Genomic DNA, 27,522 nt, shown 5'->3' on the forward strand with positions numbered 1-27,522 from the left:
ATCTATTGTCACCCTAGGTCTGGCACGTGAGAACTGAGTAGGTTTGGGTGATGAGATAGTTGGTCTTCTTAGGGAATAAAGGCTTTTCGCTCTCTTCCCAAACCCTCACCCATGCATCATTTGTATGCCACCTCTTCCAAACACATATATGCTTTCACACCTGAGATGCCTTCATGCCAAACCTCATGTGTTTGTTAGTGGGCTTGGGCTGCCACAGAAAGATGGTGGCCTTGCAGGTGGCCTTGCTTAACCAGTAGGAACTTACCTTCTTAAAGTTCTGGAGGCTGAGAAGTTCAAGATCAAGGTGCCAGCAAGGCAGTTTCATCCTGAGGCCTCTTCTCTTGCTTGAAGAGAGATGCTATCTCACTGTGCGCGCATAAGACCTCTTCTTTGATCGTTCCTAAAATGTGGTAAGGAAATAGAACCAACTCTTCAGGGCTAGCACTAAGTCCAACAGGAAGACTCTACCCTCATCATCCCATCTAACCCTGGTCATCTCCCAAAGGCCTTGTCTTTAAATATCATCATTTTGGGAGTTAAGCCTCTGCTATGAGTTTGGGTGGGGGTGGGGATAGGGAGAAGAGGAACACAAACCATCAACCTAGCCATCTAGGAAGAGATTTTTGCTGGTTTTCTAAAGGAGAAACCGAGGCTAAGAGAAATAAATATGCTGCCTTAAGTCTGCAGGAGGGAGACCTAGGGATAGCAATGTCCATGCTGACAGCCCAGCTATGCAGGCCGTTCCCAGGCGGCTCTTCTCTCCACACACCAGCCAAGGGCACAGAGCTACTATCTCTTAAAGCTTTGCAGGGTGTAGAAGTTTTAAAATATGTGTACAGATCATTTAATATGCTTCCTTCAAAGGATGAAACCCACCTCCCCCTCACATGTATTTTTATGGTCTATACGTACTCCCTTCTAACAGGTAGAATGTGGCAGAACCAGTGGTATGAGACTTCCTGGATTAGGCCAGAGAAGATGCTGTTTCTACCTTCTTCTTAGCTCTCTTCCAGATCATTGGCTCTCAGGAAGATATAGCCTGTGCTGTGGACACTCGTGAAGGAGCCACAGCCATGTGATGGGCTACATTAGACATGTGAACATTGCTTATGCTCCTGAAGAACCAGATAGCCAAAGAATAATTAGGAGAGAAGTTAAAAATTTCTCAAGACAAATAAGAATGGAGACACATAATACCAAAATGTATATTTTTATTTTTTCTATAAGGGCACTCTATGTTGCCCAGGCTGGCCTTGAACACCTAGACTCAGTGGCCCTCCTTCTTCAGCCTCTTGAGCATGTGGGGTACAAGTGTATGCTATTTTATTGTTTTTGAGGCAGGCTCTTGCAGTGTAGCCCAGGCTGGCTTCAAATGATCAGTTTCCCCATTTCAGTTTTTCAAATCCTAGGATTATAGGTGTACACCACCAGTTTGGCAAATATCTATGTCTTTTAATGAGGCAGAACAATATGGGAAAAAAGAATTATTCAGTAATTTATGTTTGAAAATGATACATAAGAGTTTGATACAATCATTAAGATCACAAATTCTGCCGTTAGTAGGTGGATGACCTGAGGTAGATGATATAACTTATCTGTGTTTCATTTTCCTGTGTAAGAAATTGAGATGTTGGCTAGGTGTGGTGGCACACACCTTTAATTTCAGCACTTGGGAGGCAGAGGCAGGTGAATCCCTGTGAGTTTGAGGCCACCTGGTCTATATAGTGAGTTACAAGTCAGTTAGGGATATACAGTGAGACTCTGTTTCAAAAGAAAAAAAAAAGATAAATTGAGATATTAACTTAATAGTATCTCATAGAATTACATGATAACAAATGAGTTAATACATACCAAGTGTGTAGTCAAGTAGCCAGCAAATGGCCTCAATTAATGTCCACATTACTATTAATGTAAATATTAGGTATAAAGCTATAGGGGTAAATACATACAGAGTTTAGGTATCAAGCACAGACCCTAGATATTTCTTAGGATTAATTTATGATCAACACATGGTTGAGAGAGTGCTGGATTAATAAAGCAATTAAAAAAAATCTTGAACTTCCAACATGGTCATTAGAATATTGAATTATTAGCCGGGCGGTGGTGGCACACGCCTTTCATCCCACTACTCGGAGGCAGAGGAGGCAGGTGGATCTCTGTGAGTTTCAAGGCCAGCCTGGGCTACAGAGTGAGTTCCAGGACAGGCTCCAAAGCTACACAGAGAAACCCTGTGTCGAAAAACCAAAAAAAAAGAATATTGAATTATTGACGGCAGCATAGCGAACTGAGTAGTGAAAACGCCCTGCACTTCTGGGTCTGTAGGAAACAGCAATACTGAAAGTGTATGTCATGCCTGATAAACTTAGGCGTGTGGTACTGACACGCCGGGGAGACGTGCCGGTAAAATCATAGCTGCTGTTGAGATCAGCTCCATTGATCTTTCAGATGTGTGTCTAGTGTTTCAAATGCCCAGTCTCTTGAATGCGATACCGCTTCCTGCTAGTTAGCATGGGCTGGCTGCCACTAGCCGTTGCTGCTGGACTCGTTCTAGCTAGGGGCTCACAGCTTCTCTAGATCAGGATGAGAGCTTTGGGCACCTCTCTGCTCCTCTTCTGCTAGCCCCCATTCTTCTTTTTCCCCCCCCCCTTCCATTTAGATGTGGGTGTGTGCATGCATTCTTCGTATGTGTGTGGGTACCCGTGTGTGGGTGCACATGTGTGGGCATGCATGTGCAGGCCTGACGTTGATGTCAGGAATCGTCCTCAATTCCTTTTCCACCTCTTCACCGAGGTAGAGTCCCAGAGCTCTCTAAAATGAGTCGTCTTGCTAGCCACCTTGCTCTGGGGATCCCCTGTCTCTGCCTTCCCGGGGCCGCCATGCCCACTGGCGTTTGCTTGGGTTCTAAGTTCTGAACTGCTGTTCTCACCCTTGCTCGACAAGCACTCTAACCACTGAACTGTCCCCGCCGCCCCTAGCTCCCATTCTTAACCCCAAGCTTTCATCTCAGAATTTCAGCTTTGATACTTCCCACTTCCTTCCGATGGTTACTTTAACCGAAGTGAGTCAGGGCTTACTGAAAAAATGACCACAGCCTATCCGATCCCACCCGCCCTGTCCCAGGGCTGCCTGGCCAGCACGTGTGTGTGTGTGTGTGTGTGTGTGTGTGTGTGTTACTCAGCTCATTGTTTCCCCTTATCCTTGAAGTCACGAGACATTCAGCAGGGCTTCCCCAGCCGCTGCCTCCCCTCACCTCCAAATGTCAATCTGACATTTCTCTGGTGGCTCAGGAGCGGGGGTGGGGATGGGGTGGGGGTGGGGGGGTTGGGGGGTGGGGAGGTGGGGGAGGGAAGAGTGACAGACTGATTGAATCCAGTGGGAACCTATTGAGTAGGCCAGTTTACCTATCCTCTCCTCTTTTGGTTCAACTCTATTGCCTCTGACCTCAACCGGAAGAAGAATCCCAGTACTTGGACAGCTGAGGCAGGAGGAGCTGAGTTCAAAGCCAACCTGAATTTTAGTTGAGACCCTGTCTCAGAGCATCAAGGGCTGGGGATCTGGTTCAGCAGCAGATGTTTGCTTAGCCTGTGAAAGGCCCCTGGGTTTAGATCACCAGCGTTGTGGGAGGTGGGGTTGGCTGGAGTTTTCAATTGTGATTGCCAGTAGTAACCAAAGTGGTGGAGTGGGACTATCTTTCGGCTTCAGGAGCTAGTTATGACTTTCTGTTAGCCCCCAGAGTGCCCCTGACAAATCTAAATTCACCCCAGGACCTCTGGAGCTTGAAGGAATAGACACATTATGCTTCTCCTGCTTAGTATTGGTTGTGTGTGCGCAGAATGAACTTTCCCATCTTTGGAAGCTAGCATGCCCTTTAAGGATTTCAGGATGTATCTTAAAGGGCCAAGCTTGAAGATTTCAGTGGTTTATGCTGATGCTTTGAAAGTGAAGCAAGATTTTCCCCTGATGGGATCCGGGCTCCAGAGGCTGCCGGTATTCTTTCTTTGGAATACAAGATTCATTCACCCCTTTGGCCCTCTGGAGCTTTGAGGGATGTAGTCGTAATTTAATCAGACAGGACTCAATAGACAGCACAACATGATTTGAATAAGATCCATTTATTTAAAATTAGAATCTGCTATAAAAACAGACAAACCATACACCATTCCCAGAGGAATTGAATTACTTCTAGTTAAAAATGAGTTCTATTAGAACTAATTTTAGGTGGTTATAAATAAACTGGCCACAGCTTTCAAGAACGAAATGGTTGGAGAATGAGGTCAGGGGAATCCCTCTGAGCTGTTGGAAGGATAATCATCAAAGGAGCTCCCTAGTTTCTTTGCCTAAGTCCTGAACTCAGGGAGGAAAGAAATTAGAGAACACCACAGTAAACACGTCGGCAGCTATAAAGTGTGGCCAGCCTTAGAATGGAAGCTTCAGTTGGCTTCCCAAAGAAGACCCCCTCCCCCACCCCATTATAGACTATAATTTCCCTTAGAACACTCAACTACCACAAAAAGTGTCCCCTGTGGAAATAGCTTAAACACAGGTAAAAATAATAAATATTGTGAAATTATAATATTGGGCTTCTTTCTAAATAGTTCACAGAGAAGCTCAGTGAATAAATAGGAAGGGAACCGAGGTATCAGAGGTAATAAATATTTTGGAGAGAGGTACAATAAGGTTTTCCAAGGAGTTGCTTGCACTAGCTAAGATTCCCTGGATCAGATTGAGAGAGCTCTGGTTAAAGCCCTGGCGTCGTAGATTCAACACACACCCTGGGTGTTTCAGTTCTTCATTCTGATGGTCATGTACGCTTCTATGCAGTTGATGAAGATGTCAAACTCATTCATGGCCTTGTAGACGCCATTCTCTTGGAGCTGTGGAGGGAGAGAAACACCTGGTTAAGACCTATGAGAGGGCTGAGGAGATTCCTGCACTTGGCCAGGCAGGACGCTGACTGCAGAAAGCTCGTGGCTTTCTTGTGTTGGGAACTGTCAGACCTCGGGGAACCCAAGGATTCATCCCGGTGCCTGAGGAGGGGGCTGTGCCTTCAGCTGCACCATCTCCCAGCTTTGAGCTCTGCCAGTAGTGGGAAGCTCCTTCTCAAAGCACTGTCTTCAGAGTGGTGTCTTTTGAACATTTTTAGAGGCCTGGACTCACATAGTGCTTATGCAGATTGTTATGCAAAGTTGTTAGAGGAAGCAGTTTGAAAGCAGGACAGTGGTAGATAGGTAAGGAAATAGTTTATTTTTTTATTTTATGTTTTGGACATTTAAGCAGTCCCCGCCCTGCTGTTCTGGCCTACAGTCAAGAGATTCATTCATGCTCACTGATGTTGGAGCCCTGCCAGGTGTCTGCCTAGCCCACGAAGATGATGTAGGCCACATGGCTTCTGGGAACTCGGGTTTCATGGGTTCACAGGCAGTTGGAAGTGTGAAACCTCATTTTGTTTGCCAGGTGGAAAGAGCGCCGGGACAAATAAGAATTCTGCTTCCTGCTCACTCTGATTTTGGGGGGACATCTAGGCTGAGCCCCGAGATGTGCGCCTGGGTGCCTGTGTTCATGTCTGCTCTCTGCACTTGTGGGTTCAGCCCATTTCCCAACAAGGTACTTTCTGTTCTTTCTGTTTCCTTTATCACTCTCCCCAGCACCTAGTGCTCCGTGCTCATAGGTTGTCTGGTCAGTCTAAGCTGAGAGCCTGCGAAGGTGAAGCAGTCATTTAGAAACTGCCAGACACGCTTTGCAGAAAACAAATGTAACAGAGGTGGTGGTTCCTAACTGGCAGAGGAGGCCACATGATGTGCCAGGTTCCCACACTCCAGGTGCAGATAGAACAGGTCCCTCTCCCTCATGCCCTTTGGTGAGTGGACAGGGGTCACGTGATGCACACCCTCTTTGTCACCACCCAAGCTTACCTTATTAAAATCACTCTTCACCTGCTCCACAGCCTTGCTCTTATTTTCACAGGGGAGAAATCGATGCTGTAGGAGATAAAGAGAGGGTTAATAATCCTAGCTCCAGTCCTGTGTCCATGGCACGCAACCTCGTTGCAGGACGAAGGGGCCAGATTCCTCTTCAAGGCCCATCTTTTAGCTCCTAGGGAGAACTGAGCCCTGCTTGGTCCTTAGCTCTCATAGTAGGGGCAGGAGGAGACCATCCCAGGAAGAGGCAATGTATGTCTTTGGAATCACTAAGATGTTTGCAAAGCCTAGGTGTGAACTCAGGTCTTGGGCTTTGGCTCTCAGAACCCCAAAACATGTATTGTGTTTTTAATGTCTCCTCTTGTCTATCTCCAATCTCAACTGCCAGGAGCTATGTCTTAGGTGTCTGAGAGTGGAGATAAAGTTTCAGCTACTGGGGCCAAATCACTGGCTTAGAACTGCTGCACAAATAGACACCAACTGATTTCCCAGTATCAGTGAGAGAAGAGAGCAAACCACCAGTGTGGCAAAGGCACCACTTCAGTTAGAGACATAGATGCTCTGGGCATTATTATTCATAGATCCTGGTTTAGGGATGGTAGTCTTCTGGCCCTGCTGAAACTCCAGGGAGAGTTCTATCAGCCCAGTTGTGTGTTGTGTTTGCTTTCCAAACGATGAGATGAAGAGGTGAATGTCTTCCTCTGCTTGGGAGCCTCAGCTGGCAACCCGGGGCCCAGGTCCAAAGAGACGAGGGAGCCGTAACTAAAGCCCTGGCCTTCCCATGAAGAGAGAGGGGAGTAGCTAATAACCCACGATGACTCACAAATAACAGGAAGGCTGTGCGCAAATCTTCACGTGTAATGCCTCAAAGCCACCCCCACGCTCGCTCGCTCGCTCAGAGACAGACGAGCCGGAGAGCTGACTCGCGGCGCCTCTGTAGATCTACCTAGTCCTCAGTCTAGTCTGTGTGTGCCTGGATGCATGTGGCCTGGCTGGGCTGTAGAAGATGGCATTTGTTGGGTGGCCCCAAGGGAAAGAACTCGTCTGCTACTCACACAGCGCTGCAGCTGCCTCCTGAGGGTCTTCAGCTTCTCTCCCAGGGAGTTCAAATGCTCCTTGATTTCTGGGCCATGGTTCTCTGCCTGGGGCATCACTTCTACCAGGTAAAACTGGATCATTTCTGATAAGGCTTGGCAACCCAGGTAACCCTAGAGGCAGGAATCAAAGGTTGGGGCTTACCGGAATGATGGCCAAAACTTGGTGGAGAGTTTTGTCCCCAGGGACCCTCTCTTTCCCCAGTTACATTCTCTCCCTTCACCACCGAATGAGCTCCTCATAACCCTTGACTGCTGGCAATATGCTGAGTTAAGGCCTTCCTTCCCACTTCTCCTTTTGAAAGCCACGGCATCAGACTCAGCTCCCGCTGGCTGTCACAAGCAGCGCCTCCCTTCCCTAACCACTCGATCCCTCCCCAGCACCCACTCAATTGTACCTTAAAGTCCTTCAGTAAGGAATCGGTTAGCAGTATGTTGTCCAGCTGGTCCTTCTTTTGCTGCAAGAACAACAACAACAACAACAACAACAAAGCGTGAATACAAGGGCTGGGGGGAGTACCTGACGTGCATGTCTTCTGAACACCTCTCCATTTGTAGAGTTTTGAATTAGTAATCAATGTAGCCCTGGCAAATATTGAAAGGAGAGTTTAAAAACCAGGATTTGACCATGCTAGAGCCTGGAGTTAAATCAAAGTCCTTCCTCTAAGAATCGCATTATCTAAAAGCTTCTGACTGACTTGAGCAGCCCGGGAGAAGTTTGACCAGGCCTGGTCTTTCAGATGAGCCACATCAGGTTTCAAAAGCACCTGTGTCAACCCTTTCTGGAGTCCCTTATGGAGAGTGTCTTAGTTGCGTGGCTCTCTGCCTTCTCTGGAAGGGAAGTCCTCTTGTAACGCAAGCTCTCCATGCCAGGTGCTGCCCCAGCTCTGGAGACTAAGCAGAGGCAGTATGTGCCTCCTACATCGGACTTCTGTCCCAGCCAACAAAATATAGAGCTTCAATGGAAGAAAGTCAACAGAAAGTTCTCCAGCACGGGAGAGACAACGCATTCACCTTCTAGGTAGCTTTTCCTGTGTGCCTGGGTTTAGTTTAACCCATAACCCATGGCTTAGCCCGGGACTCTCTGGATTTAAGTTTAAGGGGAATAGATGCTGGGGATGGAGGAGGAGCAGGAGAGGAGGAGGAGAAGAAGGGTTATTTCCACAGTTCCATGTACTTCAGACCATCCCAGGAAGAAAGACAGGCAGGCAGCATACTCACGAAGAAAGTCTTCACCTGGCTGAAGGCAATCCGCAGCTCTCGAAGCATGTGGGTCTGGCTGACTGGGAAGTGGGTGCAATTATTCTCCTCCTGGGTGTAGTGGCCTCTGCTGAGCCCCACCTCAGCCAGTAAGAGCAGGCAATAGAGCAGTGCTGAGCCGGGCATGGTGGACCTCTGTCTTCTGCAAGGCTGCCTTGTGGCTTTGGTACTGCCAGAGCAAGCCCCTAAAGTGTAGACCTCCTCTTCTGTGTCCCCCTTTTATACTGAAGGCCCAGTGGGGCCTCTCCATTTACAGACTTCCTGGCAAAGGTTATTCAAGCTCCTCCTCCCTCTTCTAAACCATGCAGTATTTTAGCTTAATTTTTTTTCTTTTTTTCTTTTTTTGCATTGTAAGCAAGAACTGGTAAATGAACTTCTGCAATATAACTATATTTAGCACGGGCTACCTCTCTTTTAAAAAGTTTTTTTTTTTTTTAAGCTTCTCAATACAAAAAGTTGTATTTCCTAGGGGCAGACAGCTGTTCTGTGTACAGAGGTCTACAACTGTGAGTTCCATTCACGCACTCTTAGGTCACAATGACGTGGATAAATGGGTCATTCCAGAACATATTAGGATTGAGAAATAGTTGGTTCCCCTACCTAACCTGGGATGGATAACTGATATTTCTTTCTGATTAGGAATTCACCTTAGCATGCAGTTACCTGAGGAAACGTGCGTGTGCTGATTATCCTTAAAACTTACTCTCTTCCAGTTCCTCCATCTCCTGGTCAAGACTATCCCTTGAAGAGGTGTGTGTGTTGTGGGACAGATAGAGTAGAGTTCCGGTGCTTCCTCTGGCCCTTGTTCCATTGAGAGTTTCAGATCTCAGCATGGGAAGTTAGGAGAAGGAGCTCAGACTTCTGGGAGTTTTGCTCTGCCTGTCAGGCAGACCTCACCATGGCCCTGTTTTACAGTGTCCCAGGCTTGGAGATGTGTAACCTGTCCAACTACCTGTCCTTGCTGAAGGACAGGGGTGGTGACATTAGTGCTTCTACAGATACCTGGCAAGTCTCGGGTACATGTCCTATTGGCTAAGGGGCTTTTTGCTTAAATAACAGTAGACCCAGGAGGAGGGTACTCCCCAGGTTCTCCTATTTCTTTATCTTCTTACATCCTGTTGGTACAGGGTTCCAAGTCTGCCCCGCTGGAGAGGGTTGTTACTACACCAGAGCTGGTGGGCCAGGCACTTGGGCCTAGACAGTCTTACCCGATGTCTAGTGACTGGTGGATCAGGATCAGGCCCTGGCCACTCCTCCCAACACTCTGGGAAGTGTCGTTGCAGAAATGTACAAACTGTGGAAGGAAGAAGAATCTTCTAGAAGTTGGAATGGAGTTGGCTCAAGAGCTGCCTCTCCTGTTTATTCCGGGCTGAGTTCTACCAACCACAGGGGCAGAGCAAGGGGCCAGGCGGGGCTCCATTCCTTTCACTTTTCTCTTCCCTTTTGACTTCTGGGTGTTCTAGGATGTCTGTTTCTGTGTGCAGAAGCCAACCTCTCTCTGAGCTGGCACGTTTGAGGTGTAGACACAGTGTTGGGGATCCGAATCCTCCTTGACCCACACAGCATGGACCCCCACCACCCCTTTCTCCCAGCTGTGTCCTGTGCTGAGTTCCCCGGGACAGCCACTGCCCCTTTGCTGCCAATCCTGCACCTCCTTTGTCTCCCTGAACAAGTTGTGTTTTTCTTTGTGTGTCTGACCCCCAGCACCAAGTCTGGCCTACAGAAGGTAGCAGCTGTCCTTGGGACTGGCATTGCACAGCTGTATGAGTCAGACCCAGGGCTAGAGGATGAAACATCAGGAGGCAGAGGGGTGGGGGCACAGCTCAGGGGGAGAGGCAGCACCTCTCACATCTTCTTATAATCATTTCTTCTTCTATAATCTTCTTTACATATGTAACCCAACTATTTCATAATATATTAACATAAAACACAAATATATTGGCATGTGCTTAACTATAGTATATAATTTATATTAATGTCATTTATACATCATATTTATACATTAATATCTTAATAGTGTCTGAGCATATACTATTACTATAATATAATTAGTTTCATGAATATGCTGTCTATTACTACATTATTATGCTACATGTGTGTATACTCCACACTCTCACAACGATAGGAAGAAGAGAGATGCATGAAAGCTACATATATTTCTTTTTTAATACATATTCAGCTAACTGGGGTTAAGGTTGGAATCTGAATTCTTTATTTGTCCTCAGCCATTTGTCCAGTAGTTGATCCTTCCTTTCCCCATTGATTTCAGATTGTTGCTCAGTCTCTCCTCAACATTTCAGCCTCTTAGTGATCCTCAATGACCTCAGATGGGTTCCTTGATCCAGGTTTAGCCAAGTAAGGACCATGCCGAGAGTTCCTATATCTCAAGTCTGGGAGGACATCTGCTCAGCTGAGAAGCCTTTGGCACACACTGGGAAAAGCCCCAAACCCACAGCAACATCGGAGACATAAATGCCAAGCATTGCATGGCAGTGGGTTTGAGCCTGGGTTTCAGGACAAGGGAAGTGCCCATGAGGAGGAAGTGAGAGCGGATGCCTGGGCAGAGATGGGCACAGTGTCAGCCTGGGTGATGTTTGGAGCTGTGAATTCCAAAAGACATGACTGTTACACATCAGTCTGCATTCCTTGGGGACAAATAGCCTGAGTCAGTTCAGAACCTAGGGAAGTTGAATTTAAATAAAATTCTCCACTGGGAGATCAGATGGCGGCTGTGGGAGGCGGAGTGTGGGGGGCAATGTCTCCTCTATTGCCCTTGTTCCAAAGTACCCCCTATTTCTAGTCAGCTGCCAATGAAAGAAAGTTTTGTTAAGCATGGCTTAAAAAGAAAGTATTCGTTGTTCCTTGGTCTGACAAGGTTCGCCCGTGTAGCTGAGGCTAGCCTCGGGCACACATCTTCCTGTCTTAACCTCCAGAGCGCGAGGACCACAGGCGTGCCTTCACACCCAGCTTGAGATTTTATTATTCTTTTCTTCTCACCAAATAAGCACAGAGGCCACGGTCTGTGGCTGGTATTGCACCCACACATCACCAGGCCCTTTATTATCCTCTGACTTCTTGCCCATCCTTCATCGCAAGACGTCAAGGAGCCGACAGGTGGTGAGGTCCAGGTCAGGGGCTGGTTGGTGCAGAACACCCTAATGCTTTGGGAAGCTCTGCTGGGTAAAGTTCACCATTTTAGCTGCAGGGCCGAAAAGAGTTGTGTGTGCGTCTGCGCACACATGTACACACGAGTAGATTTTAGAGTCTTATGCGTGGTGTACAAGATCTGATAAGGAATCCACTCATGCCCAACAAAAACGGCATCTTTCTTGATATAGTTGCCCCACGCCTTTCTGCAATTCTGGGGAACAGTCTGGGAGCCCTATGTGGCGCACTGGAGCTGTCAAGGGAAAGGCCGAGGGACCCAGGTTGCTGGACTCAGGGATTAGCCAGATGGTCTGGCAATGGAGTCACCATGGAGAACAGATGTGTGATATGGGTAGAGAGAGTGGGATTGTTCAGACCCGATAAAAAGTCTTTCAAAGATCTTGATCCTATTTGCTGTTAGTAGTTGTTTTTGGGGGGACTAGGGAGATGTCTAGTGTGTATGTTGCTCTCTCTAAGGACTGGAGTTTGGTTCCCAGCTCCCAACCACAACTCCCTGCAATGCCAGCCCTAAGGGATCTGATGGACTTTTTTGGTCTACATGGGCATCCTTATGCATTCAGGAATTGGCACTCACATGCACATGTAATACACACACACACACACACACACACACACACACACACTCACTCTCATTCACACACACAGAGTTAAATAAATAATAAAATCTTAAAAATTCTCTTCAAAGGGCTGATAATGGGAGTTTCATTTCTTCTTATCTAGCATGTAAAACAGTTTCACTTTAATTTTAAGTGAAACTATTTAAGTGTTTTACATTTCTAGTGTTTCCCGAACACCCTTCTTTAGTGACCTGGACAGAGTTTCCTTGCATCCACTTGTACCACATATACACAGTATGACTGGGCAGGAGCCCAGGGGACGGCTCTACCAGCCACGGCTTCCTCAGAACAGCCCCTCTGACTTTGGCCTTGTGTTCTTTAGGAATCTTTTGGAATGAAGACCTGGAGGGTTAACAGTTTAGGAGGGGCCCAGAGCTAAGGCTAGCCTCAGGGCAAATCAAGCCAGGGTTATGCAAACCGGATTGGATGTCCTGAGAACTGTGACTAGCAGATGTTGCAAAGCACAGCGGAAGGGCAGATCACTGGACAGCCAACATGGAATTCCCCTTTGTGTAACTGTGGTGCCACAGAGAGCAATTCGGATTCTGCTCAGGCACCAGCACCTTGTTTTCTAACTTCTCACACGAGAAATTTGTCCTATCAGAGGCACCAGGTGTTATTTCTGGCTATTCAAAGGTGACAGTCATTGGGCCGTCTCTGTGACCACCCAGGATAACAAGGTACCTGAGCCTGGGGCACCAGTGGCATCTCTCAGCTACAGGACTTGTCCTTTGATGGGATTTGGTTTATGCAAATCTTCTCTCTATGGCTGAGACCCTACAGACAGGTCTCAGCCCTGGTGGCTTCTAGGACTGTGACTTTGGCCATCACACAGGGGTCCATGATTAAAAGGATCCTGCTCTCACTGTCTTGAAATTTTTAGTGACTGTTCAGCAGGGAACCCTGTTTCTGCATTTTGCGCTGGGTCCTCAGTTTATGTAGTCCAGTGTTTCTCAGCTTCCCGAATGCTGCGACCTTTTAATACAGTTCCTCATGTTGTGCTGACCCCCGACCATAAAATTATTTTCGTTGCTACTTCATAACTGTGATTTTGCTGCTGTTACGCATTGTGATGTAAACATCTGTGTTTTCTGATGATGGTCTTAGGCTACCTCTATGAAAAGGTCGTTCAAGCCCCAAAGGGGTCGCAACCCATAGGTTGAGAACCTCTGCTGTAGTGTGTTAATTAAAGTGTTCTTTCTCTGGTGTCATCCTTGTCTGGCACAGTAAACAGAGCCACCATCCACCTCAAAAGATAACTTACTGGTTCCTCCCTCCCCAGTCTGCGTCCGGTTGATCACTAAATCCTCTGGATTTCTCTTCATCACCATTTCCCCCATTTGTTCTGTCTCTTGATCTCTAATTCAGAGTGATCATTTGCAGACACCAACAAGACTGTGATGCTCCTCCAGTGGCTCCCAGCTTTTCTTCTTTTGGTAAAATAAAGACTGGCCTGGAGCTCACAACGTGCAGTAGGTTGGCTTTGAACTTATGACGCTACCCCTGCCTCTACCTCCCAGAACACTCATTCTTATTCTTTTAATTTATTTTATTTTTAATTATATATGTATATGGGATTTAACAAGGCAACTCCACGTAGTTAAAAGGAGGTTTATTTTGGGGTAACTTACAGCCAGTAAAGGGGTTGGTTACAGGATCCGGGAGTGGTGAGGTGCAGTCCAGCGGGGTTCTCTGGAGAACTCTGACTAGGTCTGCCATCCAGCACCCAGGATCATGAGGAACCAAGAGGCTGGCACGTCCGGATGGTCTTAAGGGCTCTTGTCCTGGCCACGCCCCAGGGGCAGGTCCTAGGTAGGCGTGGCGGTTACCAGCTGCCTCACTGAGGTGGTGCTTCAAGGTCAAAGCTGGAATAGCTACCCACTACATCTATATGAGTATGGGAATGTGTACATGTGAATGCAAATGCCCATGGAATCCAGAATAGGGTGCCGGATCCCTTAGAACTAGAGTTCCAGGTGGTTGTGAGCCTGCTGATGTGGGTGCAGGGTACCGAACTCAGGTCCTTTGCTAAAGCACTATTTGTTCTTAACCACTGAGCCATCGCATTAGCCCAAGATTCACATCCTTAACACTTATGGAAACTTACTTACCATTTGACCCTATCCATGACTTCTGCTTCAGTTTTCAGCTTCCCTCTATAATTCAGCCTCTTTGGTTTTTGTTCTTTTTTTTTTTTCTTTCAAATGATCCATACTTTCTCTCCCACAAGCCTTGGCATATTTAGTTCTTCATGCTTGCTCTCTCTCTCTCTCTCTTTCTTCTAAGTTCTTCCAGCTTAGCTACCACTTCTTTATATGATTTTTCTTTTATTTCCCAGTCCAGGACAGATCCCTCTGGGTGTCTTATACTTTTCCTGTATATGACGCTTGTCAGTCATTGTACATGGGATGATAAGATTATTTGCCCTCTACCTTATTACTGTGATCATCACAGGTCAGGACTGGGGTCTATGTTGGATCATCATTATTCCTCCATCAAAGAGCTCTGGACATAGTGAGAACTTAGGGTGGCTGACAGGGTAGTTGCACATACAAACTTACATTAATTGTAATAGCAGACACAAGACCCCGCACAAACTCAAGCCAGAAAAAATCCCAACATGGAGATGGGGGGTGAAGATGGGCAGGAAGCCCCACCTCCTGCTGAGGAGAAACTGATAGCTGCTGAGTGACAGACAATTAGTTTTCATTAAAGGTGCAAACCCTGGTAGGTCAACTAGTCTCCAGGGCAGGCACCATACCCAAGAGTATTTGGGTAGCGCAAATTGGCCTCAATGGGTTTACAGAAAGAGAGAGAGCATGAAGTTGGGGGGATAGGGAGGTAGGGGTGGATATGGGAGGAGTTGGAGGGATCAATATAATTAAATATATTACATGAATTTCTCAAAGAATTAATATAAATATTTCTTAAATATTTGGTGGTTGGTTGGCTGACTTCTTGAAAATATGCTCAGGTTGGCCTCAAACTCCTGAGCTGCTAGAGTTATGGACACGTCCCTCTACACCTAGCATGGCTTCCTAGAGTTTTGTAGCTCCAAGTGGCTCTCTATGTCTGTTGCTGTTCTGTTTCGTATAAAGTAGAGGATGGATTCATCTGGAGAAATAGCTGTCATTACAAATGACATGCCTAGTCCCATAATTACCTTTCAGTTAAAAAAAAAAAATTGATCTGCTTACTAACCAGCCTCTTCCAGGGGGATGTTAACTAAATCTTCCCTGATTGTTGGAATGTAAACAATGCCTAATATGTAGGAGGTCTGAAAAGGTGGGTTAGGTATTATCAAATCCATACTTAGTTTTCACACAGGGAGAAAGGTGCAGAGAAGGAAATGATGCTCCCTGGCGCTCCAAAGGTTAACTTCAAAGGTGGGATCGAAGCCCAGTCCTCATTCATTGATTTGTAGCTAATTCCTGACTAAGTACTAAGACAGAGGGTTCTTGGGACCCACCAACATTCTGGGATTTGTGCAGTGTGTGGGTTTTGTGGTAATGAGGCGAAACTAAAGGTCTGAAATTACGTTTTCTCCCACTCTACAGTATGACTATTCTGCACTTGTTACACTCAGTCTGGTGTTTAGGATCTGGCTTTGAGGTGAGGGCTGCTGAGTTATTTTTGTCTCAGGAAAATGGTCAGGCCTCGACTACAGAAATGTCCAAAGCATGGCATGTGTTTTCTCACTTCAGCATCTCAACACACCATCTCCTTCCAGAAACTCTAAATCATCCTAGTTCTTGGATCAGGAGCTTCAAGACAAGATCTTTGCTATTCCGGAACCCCCTTTCTCCCTCTGGGAGATGGAGGGCTGTCAGAGCATTTTTCTAAGCTACTTTCCAGATCTAGAACTTGGTGCCCCCTCCCCTCGCCCCTTTCCCCTAGTCTACTCCCTTGGCAGAAATTAGTTGGCACTCAAGGTTCCGATGGGTATTTTCCCTGCCAAAACCCCAGGTCAGCACAAGACCAGGCCCTGTAGTTTCTGCTAGTGTGTGCTCCTGCCCAGCCCTGGAAGTGCCATTCTGTAAGAGAAACAAGCCTTTTCCTGGGGGCAGCTCTTGCGTGTTCACCTGTGTTTCCTTCTCGCCATCCTGGCCCCCAGTGCTTTGAGGTTGCAGTTTCGTTGTGAGTCAAGCATGCTGAGAGCAGTGGAAACCAGAGAGGCCTTCACTGAGTGGTAGGACATGATGCTGCCTTTTCCTCAAGAGCGTGGCCAGGGTGGCGACCGGGGTGTGGGAGGAAGGTGTCGGGTTTCTCGGATTGACTGTGTCAGGGAGAAATTACTGGAAAACCCTCGAGAGCACCACATCTATTTGGAATGGCAGACACTTTCTTAAGAAATAATCTATACACAGTAGAGTTTGGTGGAGCCTACCTATAATCCTAACACTCAGGATCTGAGGCAGGAGGATTCCCTAGATAAGATCAATCTGGACTACAGAATGAGACCGTGTCTTAACAAACAGCCTCCAAACAAAAACAAGCAGTTAACCAAATAGGAAAGTATGAAGTGGCCAGCATTGTGCTGGAACACACCCATGACAGTTTAGTATCTGCTGAGAAGCAGGTCTGGTCCAGATCAAAGCCTTTGGGTGTGACTGGCTCGGCAGAGGATTCAGGGGACAGATTTTCTTAGCAAAGGTGATTTTGGGATCATACTGGGTTCTTCTGACAATGAGGCTAACTTGAGTGCTGGCTTAGTCTTGGTGGGGCTGCCAGAGGCTGTAGGCTTTGAGACGTTAAGGTCCCCCAACCCTTCCATCATATCCCAACGAGAAAAGGAAGTAAAACAACATTGAAAGACCGGTCCTGGAACCAGGCTGTTTGACAGTGTGGGTGAATCTCCCATCATGTAGCCGGTGCTGGAACCAGGCTGTTTGACAGTGTGGGTGAATCTCCCATCATGTAGCCGGTGCTGGAACCAGGCTGTTTGACAGTGTGGGTGAATCTCCCATCATGTAGCCGGTGCTGGAACCAGGCTGTTTGACAGTGTGGGTGAATCACTCATCATGTAGCCGGTGCTGGAACCAGGCTGTTTGACAGTGTGGGTGAATCTCCCATCATGCAGGCTTTATGTCACCTTTCTCATAGGTCTGTGAAGGAATCACCATGGAGCAGGTGGGCTAGAAGTCCACGAAACAGAAACAGAGAGTTGGCACAGAAGAAGATGCTGGTCGCCTCCCGTGTAGAAGTGCTCCATTTCTATAGACTTGAATGGCGATCTTTCTGGTCCTTCCTTATGCTTGGTGTGATGTATTTTTTTTTTTTTAAGTGATCAGCAGCTTCTAGAGAGCCAGGGTCAAGTTCAGAGAGGGGAAGAAGCATGAAAAAGAAACAACAACTGATTCGGAGTTCGGAAATGGTTGCAGAGCGCACAGGGTTGGATGGGAAGCTGGGATGGTGAGCAGATCCTCTGGGAGCCCCTGGCTAGGCAGAGTGGAAGATAGGGTGTGATTCCATGAGGGACTGAGAGCCTCTCAGAGAGGTGGAGGTGTGGGAGCCTTCCCAAGTACATTATCAAGGAGATAGTACAGAATGATAGGAGGTGACAGCATGGTCTATTCAAATGTCACCTAAGCTAGTTAGAGAAAGAAAGTCTCCTATGCAAATCTCATAGAACCCAACTCCTGAGAACCTAACTGAGACTGGGCTGTAATCCAGTTACACCATAGACCAAGAGCAACCAGCTTTTATAGAGTTTTCGGGGAGATGTTGTTCTAGGTCCTAAAAGACTAACTTACAAACATTTGTGGAAAAGCACAAAATGACCCCCACTGCAGCGTATGAACACGTGCCTGGCCTGCAGGGCCTCCAGGCGTTCCCCCGTGTGTTATCGAGCAGTGATAACGGGGTCTTGGGGTTGAGAAGGTGGGAGAGCAGAGACGGTAAGATAGCTGTGGAGGGAGGGGCGTCATGGGCAAGCTGGCCGCTTTGTATCTCTGCCGCTGAAGTCAAGAACCTTAACATGCTTCTTCCAAGAAAACTTTATTGCGTCTTCAAGGTGAGAAAATGATAATACCCTTCCCACATCTGGCCCTGATGGCCTATGGCCTATGCTTTATCTGTCGGAACTACACGGTGCTCATCAGAAGGGCTGTGGCGGTTGGTACCACCTCAACTGGGCTTTCCCTTCTCAGCCTCCTGAAATGGCTCTGAACACCCAAAGGCTGAGGAAGAGGAAATATTCCACTAGCTGAGACCTGTCTGTGGGAGCAGATGCTGGGAGAGTCTAACCAGGTAGGGTCTTTGGTAGAGGCCCATGACAGGTGGTGGGACTTCTGCTCATGATGGCAATGGCTGAAACTTCCGTTTCATTTCATGTAAAGTCAGAAGACTTTAGAGTAAGCCTTGGGGTGGTGGTGGTGGGAGTGGGGGGGCTGGGTGGGAGAGGCTGGTGCCTCTCAGACCACACAGAGCCTGCGTTTGTTCTCATGGCTGCAGTGGTGGGGAAAATGGAGTTTCAGGGTACAGGGCTGGGGTAACCATGATCTGAGTCAGAGAAAGGATGTGAGGGATGCTGAACACTTCACACTGACCCCACCATGGTCCCCTGCACTTTCCACCTCTGCTGAGCCAAAGGCCATGCACGAGTTCAACTGCAGCTGGTCCTTCTTACTGTTAACGTTTTGAGGTTAACCAGCTAACGCTGCACACGCCGTCCCTTCCAGCTCCTGGGCCACGAGAGAGCAGAATGAATTCTGAAGTCATTTTAGATTTCTGAGTATCACAAGCCAGGCTCATCTTTTCAGTGCATGAATTTCATCACCAAATCCCTGTTCTCACAAGCCTTCGTGCCCAATGCCTTCAGAGTACAGCTCAGCCATTCATCTTGGCCCCACACACCTGAATGCTTTGTAGTCTTTTTCTTATAGGTTCTTCTTGCAGGCCTCTGGACAAGATCAGAAAGTTCCTGAGGGTTTGGGGGGGACTTGTGGGTCTCTAAGCATGGCCTTATGGATCAGCAATGGCCTTCCCACCCATTTCTGCCCCACCACCCCCTGTTTACCTCATCTTCCATGAGATTTTCTTCAATAACGTGACTTCATTGGAATTCCATTAAGAAGAACCACCCTTGGTTCTGCTTCTTGTTCACCGTGAGGAGATGAGCTTTGCTCCATCATGCTTGTGCTGCTGCGACATTCTGCCTCGTCTGAGGCACAAAGCAATAGAGCCGCCCGATTCCGACTGTGGTTAGAAACCTTTGAAAGCATGAATGAAAACACGTATTCCCTCTTTTAAGTTGTATTCCTCAGGTATTTGTACAGAGCGATGAAAAGTTCGCCTATCATAATGGAATGTAGGAGGATGAGAAGGACAGCAGTTACCCTAAAACAAGAAAACAGAGGGCTTGACTCCTCATCCTCATTTCTGAAAGACAGACAGACAGACAGACACAAACAAGCACACATGCATGTATGAATGCAGAGAGAACATTTAGAGCTGTGGTCTTCTTGGTCCGCCAACATCCTTAAGACAGGTAGGAAGGAGTATTTCAACACCTCGTTAGCATAAGAACCTTTGTGAATCTGTTTTTTTTTTTTAAAGAAATATCATAATCATTTGCAATTTGGAAAGTTATATAAATTACTTTTATCAAGAGTTATTTTAAATCTACTTATGTGTCTCTGTGTAGGCATGTATTTGTGAGGGCAGACCTCCATGGAGGCCAGAAGAGGGCATAGTGGCTCTTGGAGCTGGAGTTACAAATGTAAGCTACATAACTTTGGATGCTGGGACCCAAACTCCAGTCCTCTGTGAGCAGACCTTCTCAGCTGCTAAGCCATCTTCCAGCCTTGAGTCGTCTGAATTCTAAACAATACCTTCTCAACACTCAGAGTTTCATACAATAAAATAAACGTGTGACAAGTGAATTTCCAAATAGAAGCCTAGCTGGGTCTGTTCATGGTTAGACACAACAGTGGCAATAGCAACCCTTTTGAGGGGGCATAATTTGTAAGTGTCAAGTGCCCCACTAAAGTGCTTTAAAAAGAAAACAACTAGTTTGTAATTAGCAAAAGAAAAAATTCTCTAGCACTCATGACAAGTTTGACCGTCTTTGCACACTATCTAGATTAGGAAGTGTTTTTTTTTTTTTGTACTTTACAGCGTGTGTGTGTGTGTGTGTGTGTGTGTGTGTGTGTGTGTGTGTGTGTTGGGACATTTTATTTAGGATATGCACTTAAGATGCCCAAATTGCAGTGATTTTGGCCCAGAAAAAATAATGAGAGCTGGTGTAGTGGTTTGAATGAGGATGGCTGCCACAGGCTCATATATTTGAGTGCTTGGTCCCCAGTTAGTGGAACTGTTTGGGAAGACCAGGAGGTGTGGCCTTGCTGGAGTAGCTGTGGCCATGTGGCTTCGGAGAGGTGTGTCACTGGGGTGGGCTTTCAAAAGCCCATACCAAGCCTGGTCTCTCTCTCTGCCTCATGTCTGTGGATCAGGAAGTAAGCCCTTAACTATTGCCCCCGTGCCTTGCCTCCATGCCTTTCTCTATGCTCCCCACCTGACAGCCATGGACTCACCCTCTGAAACTGTAAACAAGCCCCAATTAAAAGGTTTCTTTTACCAGTTGCCTTGACCCTGGTGTCTCCTCACAGCAATGGACAGTAACTAAAACAGCTGGCTTTTAGCCTTTTGTGTGTGGCTATGGCAATGTCATCCAACTTTGATGGCCCTCAGTTTCTATCTGTGTGAAATAAGGAGATGTCTTGCTGCTTTCTCCTCCCTTGTAGAGGATCAGGGGCCTGCCAAGTTTATAGAATACGTTAGGACTAAACACGTGAAAGAGCTCCTCTGTGGTCCTGCCATTCACTCAGTGATGGGGGAACCCTAGCAACTTTTCTTAGAACAAGAGACCCAGATTAGGATCCAGGAGTTCCTCCTGTGCAGATGTGCCCCAGCACATCAGACCTCCTGGCTTTTCCAGTACCACGTGATGCAGCCTAGTAGGTAATACTTTCTTTTTTTCCAGCAGCAACAATTGCATCTATGGGAATCTGTCCTTTTCACGAATCTTCTCTCTGAAATCTCCCTCTGTCCAGGATTTTTGGTCCCCCCGGGACATTGCTGGGGAAACACGCTGGCCAATAGAACTCTTAGTTACCTTCTCAGCCACGGAGATGCCAGCATAGGCAATCGCATGTGGTCATCGCAGTGTGTACTCATGTGTGTGTGTGCTGGGCGGCTGCTTGGAACAGTCCTGTGACTAACAGCAGTCAGCCACCTGACACTATCCAGTGTGTGATGCGCTCTGAGCTGGGCCCTGGAACCTCTGCTGAAGGGGTTCTCCCTGTCTTAGATGCTTCTCCTTCTTCACTCTCCAATTTCCTATTCTTTGTGTCATTTTACTTTGTTTGACGAAAGCCCCCAAATTTACCCCACTGTTAATACCACTTAGAGCAGGGACTCTTTTTTTTTTTTTCCATTTGTTTTTGCTTTTTGAGACAGGGTTTCTCTGTGTAGCTTTGGAGCCTGTTCTGGATCTTGCTCTGTAGACCAGGCTGGCCTCGAACTCAGAGAGATCCGCCTGCCTCTGCCTCCCAAGTACTGGGATTAAAGGCGTGCACCACCACCACCCAGCCCTGCCCAGGAACTTTTAATTTGTGATTAAGGCAGACATGTGGGCTCAGATTTGATCCCCAGATGCTTTAAAACAGCGATAGCGTTCAGGTTGGTGGCTGAGCAAGCAGTTTGTCTGAGAAGCTACCCCTGAGCACCCGAGTGCCCCTTCTTTTTTTCTTTTTTTGGTTTTTCGAGACAGGGTTTCTCTGTGTAGTTTTGCGCCTTTCCTGGATCTCGCTCTGTAGACCAGGCTGGCCTTGAACTCACAGAAATCCTCCTGGCTCTGCCTCCCAAGTGCTGGGATTAAAGGTGTGTGCCACCGCCGCCCAGCCCAAGTGCCCCTTCTTGACAACGACCAAACTACTCCTCCTTTCTTCCTTCCAGCCCCATGTGCTCCCCAGTCACCCATCCTCCCAATATAGTGTTTTGGGAAAAACTGTTATGAGCTCATGGCCCCTGAAAGCATTCTCCAGGAAGCCACCCCCAGATTCCAGGAAGCCTTGGAGGCTGGAAAGAGGCCCTCTCAAACCCCAAACCATCCACACAGGTTATTCCCCTCTTTAACCCGTATATGAGACGCCCAAGGAGTTCTGTAAAGTAGAAGGGAACTAAGTTTGGACACGTCCACTGACATAGTCCTTATGTGTTCTTCCATGAAGCCTTCCAGTACAGGCTCCACTGAGCCCAATGATGCCAAAGGTCAGGAAGTTCCTTCCATCCAGGAGAACCACCTCCGGCTTCACTGTTGGCAGCCTGGTAGAGCGACAGAACTCAGAGATCATTGAAACCCCCTTCTGTTCTCATTTTCCCTGGGAGGTAGAAACGATCCAAATGCTTCCTGTGTGACTGGTGCCTCAAGATTAACAAAGACCTTTTGTGGGCATTAGGCCATTCATTCCCTGCCGCCACGAAGCAGGGTTACCACTGCAGTTTTGCAGAGTGGAGGAAACAGGCTAGCTGATATGCGCAGGCCAGGATGTACAAGTTAAGACTCAACTACAAGTCAAATGCTTGGAGCTATTAGAGTGTGTGTGTGTGGGAATGTGGGGTTTATTTTCTAGTTTATTTCCATAGCATACCCCTCTTTTGTTCAGATGAGGACGCTGGGGTCCAGACCATTGAGAGGAGTTGCCCTGATGGCAGAATAGGAATTCAAATGTTAATGTCTTGATAATGACTTTGGGCTGGAGAGATGGCTCAGCAGTTAAGAGCCCTGGATGCTTTTCCAGAGGTCCTGAGTTCAATTCCCAGCAACCACATGGTAGCTCACAACCATCTATAGTGAGATCTGATGCCCTCTTCTGGCATAAAGTCATACATGCAGATAATGACTCCATTGCTTTTGAGACTGTGGACCCAATAATTTCTAAAAGGCTACAAAATGTCCTCATCTCTCATTATCCTAAAAGAAAACCCCAGCTCCATGATGTTCCATCTCCCTCTGACTACATCCTGCCGGGTGCATGCCACACCTCCCCTGCCTCGCAATGATGCAAAATGGTATCTACTACCTCCCAGGTCGAAAAAGGGGAAAGAAAATCAAACCAATAAACAAACAAAAACCCCCGGACCCCAGACTCAGCAACCACAGGAGGTAAACAGCATTGTTTCCCCAGAGCCAGCAGCCCCCACAGAGCTGTATTTTCCACCCTGGCTGTTACTATTGGGTTGCCTCACTTGCGACTTTTGTTCTTGTCAATGGAGTCATACCCTGACATGGGGGTAGGGTGCTGGCAGGTGTCGGGAGGTTTGCAAATTCATCTCCGGCTTCTGACGTCTGAGCTCCTGCCCCAGTGTCCACTTCTGTCAGGTAGCTGTGGGCAGAAGGGGCCAGAGATGCACTATGGGCTTCTTGGATTTGTCTTCTCCAGAACCCCTTAGCTTGGAGGCCGTGCAGGCAGGACAGAGAGCAAGGGCCGTGCTTCTAAAGGCGTTCTCTTGAGCTCTGATCTAGGTGATGGACGGCTGGAGCCATCTCTGAGATCTTTTTCTGTGCTCTTTGCCCCACTCTGGTGTGTTGCTTATGTATGTAAGCCATTTCTGGACAGGGGGCTTTCCCAGGCCTGGTCATACTTACCATGTCATTAGCTGATGGTGGCCGGGAGGAGGCTCAGTGCCCATTGCATTCGCTAGTAGTCAGATTCTACTCAGAGTGCCCAAGAGGCTACCTCTACTTCTTCCCTGGTAAGCAAGGTAGCTCCAAGGTTGGATAGAGAGAACCTGTGACCTTTTTTTAATTCTTTAGGACAAGGCTGGGATAGTTCTGTGGTCCTGGTGCTAGTGTTGGCCAGGGCATCTTTAGATTTTCATTATAATTCTCTGCATACTGGCCCCAGCTCCATTTCTTCCTGTATCCAGCCTCAGGCCTTCCAATACCCTTTGTCAGGTCTCTGATTATCAAAGCCTCCAAAGGGTTTTCTTTACTCAGAACCCTTGCCAGATGTCCCCTACGCCACCTCTTAACCCCCCCAGCACCCCATTTTCATAAAGATAACTGCTCAACTAAACACTTCCAAAATAGATCGTAATGGCAACATCTTACCCTCCCAGGAAAATACCTATACTTTAAACTGGTACTGTTTAAACCAATGAACATTCCTGGTTGTGTGTTTGTGTGCTCATGCATCTGACTGGAGGGCGGGGCCTTCCCCCAGCTGCTTGGATTTAGTACCCTTGCTGATGTGAAAGGTTCTAGTCATAGACAGATGTTCAGAAATTGCCTCATCTTGGGAATATCTGTGGCTTCTTCAGACTGAGTCTGAGATGCCTTTTCTTCTGAGAAAGTCTGGGAAAGAGTGTGGAGCATGACCTTGGAAATAACATACAGCCAGTCTATCAACTGCCTACCCACTTACTTAGGAAGAAACAGCTAATGGGGTTTCTGAACCAGAAATCCCTAGACCATCTCTTCCTCCTCCTCCTCCTCCTCCATCTCACACTAAGAATGGCCTCTTCCATCTTAGTTAGCAGTGATGTATGAGCTCAAATCGGACAATGGGAATGAAGTGACACCTTGGATATCCCTGTGGGGGTTAGTGCATTCATCTTCCCTCTCTTTTAAGAGCTGTTTCCAGGACTGAACCTTATGTGTCAAATGTGATTTAGAATAAATAGTAAAAACAAAATGAGCGCTAACTCTTGAAACTCCTCAGGCGTAGTTCTAAATGGTATATGTATATTGATCCTTTTCTCGTCACCATATTTCTAACGGTGATGTGAGTGCCTATAGTTAGTCCATATTACAGCTGGAGAAACTGAGCTCAGGAAATGATGTGCATGACCTAAGTCCATACATCTAGCAAGTGTCAGAGTCAAGATGTGAACTTGAGCAGTGTGGCTGTAGATACTCTGCTGTCCCTTAAGAGAGTGGATGGAAGGGACACCCGAGGCATGTCACTGGCTGGAATAAAGTATTCCCTGACATCCCGTGTGTAAAGCACATGGTGAATGTTAGTTGCCTTATACCAGGAATGCTTTGTGCTTTCACAACATTGGGGTGATGGGCCTTCAAGCTCAGGTAGAGTTCAAAGGATTTGAGCTTGTGGGTGGGGATGTATTTGCGGGGTACACATAGGCCACTGGTGACCACCTGGCCTGGATGGCCTTTCCTTCAGGTTGGACAAGCACTCCCCTTCAGTACTTCTACAGCTTGTCCTTAACTAGACCTTCTGCAGACAATGTCTATGGTTTCTGGAACTCCAGTCTCTCCACCTCAGGTAGAATCTGTTCTATCAGGGATTTAGGGGACAATTGTTTTTTTTAAAAAACAATATGAGGTAGTTGGGGACAGCTATGAGGCAGGCCCTAGAAGGAGAAAGCCATGAATCAGGAGTCATGTAGCAACACAGGGTTTTCCTTCAGGGTACTTTGGTCAGCGTGGGTCCGTGATTCTTTTGAGGGATTCCCCGATGGTTCCCTGGCAGTGGCGTTCTGGTAGAAGCTTCTGATTCCCCTCGTTGCCTGATTCACCCCAGCCCCCAATTACTTAGACTCCGTCAAGGTGCTACTGGAGAATTTGATTGGGTCACTACAAGGATGGGTGGGAAACTGGGCAAAAATACTACATCCTTCAACTCTGGAAAGACAGGACATCAGTCCACCCTTCTCTTCACATCTGGAACACAAAGTCAGGAAGACATAAATAAGTAAAGTAATTATCAGTATTTTTTGAGTCTCAAGCTCTATTCAATTAGTCATAGCTGCAGCTTGGGTTCTTCAGATAACACCTCCCTGGCCTCCCTCACAGGGTTAACTAATCACATTAGCCAATCACACAGACCTCAGAAGAACATGCTGAGGACGGGAAAGAGGTTGCACACCAGCAAAAACGGCAGGGGCAGGCTGGGCACCAGGTGTGGATAAAGGTCCTTGAGGCGAAGGCGAATGTGAGTCATGGTGCTGAAGTTCCAGGTCAGACTTCTGGGGAGTGGGTGCGGTTCACGAGTCTCAGAAAGCTGATGAACAGCACCTTGGAAACCGGGGCCCAGCCAAGCAAACTCCACCACCGTTGGCAACAGGTTATTTCCCAGTTTGCCGTGGACCGCTTTTCATCGGCTGCCGTGTCAAGTCTAGATTCATATGATTGTTTTGCTTTCCCCAGCGGCCATAGGGGAGATATAAAGATCCTGCCATTCTAGTTGGGAGGATAGACTGAAACGGCAGATGGCAAAGGCTTGGCATAGTGACCAATGACCGCTTAATAATGGCAGCTCATCTCACTTCCGCTTATCTCTGCAGTTTACCATATTCTATCTATACTTCAAAGTTCTGCCCCTTGTTTCTCAATCCCCACTGCCTCCTTCCCATATAACCACTGATTCCAATGCCCCTGTGTAGTGCCAATCCTTTTACATGAAGCTCTGGTGGTCACTGATGGACCTTCCCTGAGCCTCTGACACTGTGGTTTGGCCCCAATCATTTTATAGCATCTTGGGGCCTCCCTCGGAGTAGGAATGTGAGTTTTGTTTTCCTACAAAGACTGTAGCTTCTCAAGTTCGGGAGCTGGACTCCTTGCCTCTTACCCCATGCCTCACAAGGCCACCAAGGGAGCAATAGGTTTTTGAGAAGAGACCTGGAGGGCGGGCAGGGTGTGTGTGGCAATGCAAAGTTGCCCAAAGTGATGGGGAAACCAGATGGGGTGCTTCTGTTTGGGGATTTCCCTGCACCATGTTTCATGACTTGTATCAAGCCCCAAGCTTTGTCAAGCAGTAATCCCACTGTCTTCTCCATTTTCCAGACTTATTTCTGCACCTGGTACTCATTTTAACGGACAAAAGTGCTATCAGACAGAGAATATTGGACTCCCAGGTTGGGATAAAGGGCCTCCCCAATGCCTTGAGCTCTATAGATAACTCAGGGTCTCCCAAACTGCAGTTACTCCCCACCCTGTATCAGTTTCAGGCTATTCTACTGTGGCTGGGCTTCCCTTACAGTTTCTTCCTCTCTGTGTAACTTGCTCAGGCATGGGCTACGTCTGGATCAAGACCATAAAGCCAGCGGAAGAACATGAGAGCACACGGAGGCTGGTACTGTCTTCTCTGGTAACAGCCTTTGGGTAGTGGTCTATTGTTAGAGGAGGGAGTGTGAATCTCAAGGCTGTTTCCTACCCTGTTTTCTACAGATGTGTTTCTCTGTATCCAGCTGGGTTTCTTCTATCCTGTTCACAGACAGATGGCCTTCTGCTCTGTGGCTTCTTTGCGGAGACTGGTCCTGGATGATGTTCGGTCCTGGCTGGAGTTTGAGTCTACTTAGTCCAGGCTGACATACTCGAGTCACCCAAGACTGGATGTCTCAAGAGCCTGGCCTACTCCTCACCCACTTTCCACTTGTTTCCCTCCCCAAGCCAATCCATCCTTGGACTCTTTCCTACACTTTTAGAATCACCCAGTGTTG

General features: G+C 47.4%; 1 protein-coding gene across 1 annotated transcript; it reads right to left on the minus strand.

Annotated features, from left to right (window-relative positions):
• Positions 1 to 4,625: 4,625 nt before the first annotated feature.
• On the minus strand, positions 4,626 to 8,735 carry Il10 (interleukin 10). Its single transcript, XM_059281001.1, has 5 exons — positions 8,234 to 8,735; positions 7,411 to 7,470; positions 6,974 to 7,126; positions 5,913 to 5,978; positions 4,626 to 4,874 (listed from the first exon to the last, which is right to left on the minus strand). Exons 1-5 carry the CDS (start codon positions 8,396 to 8,398, stop codon positions 4,782 to 4,784), a joined length of 537 nt encoding a protein of 178 aa, XP_059136984.1. The 5' UTR covers positions 8,399 to 8,735; the 3' UTR covers positions 4,626 to 4,781.
• Between the last annotated feature and the right edge of the window lie 18,787 nt (positions 8,736 to 27,522).

The sequence above is a fragment of the Peromyscus eremicus genome, chromosome 15 (assembly GCF_949786415.1).
Source record: "Peromyscus eremicus chromosome 15, PerEre_H2_v1, whole genome shotgun sequence".
In the NCBI taxonomy this organism is placed as follows: Eukaryota; Metazoa; Chordata; class Mammalia; order Rodentia; family Cricetidae; genus Peromyscus; species Peromyscus eremicus.

Excerpts from the sequence above, each read along its gene's own strand:
- Il10 (XM_059281001.1), bottom strand. The coding sequence starts at position 8,398 with ATGCCCGGCTCAGCACTGCTCTATTGCCTGCTCTTACTGGCTGAGGTG. Across the intron at positions 7,471-8,233 it reads GCCAGGTGAAGACTTTCTTC|CAAAAGAAGGACCAGCTGGA; the intron begins GTGAGTATGCTG and ends TTGTTCTTGCAG. Across the intron at positions 7,127-7,410 it reads CCTTACTGAAGGACTTTAAG|GGTTACCTGGGTTGCCAAGC; the intron begins GTACAATTGAGT and ends TCCTGCCTCTAG.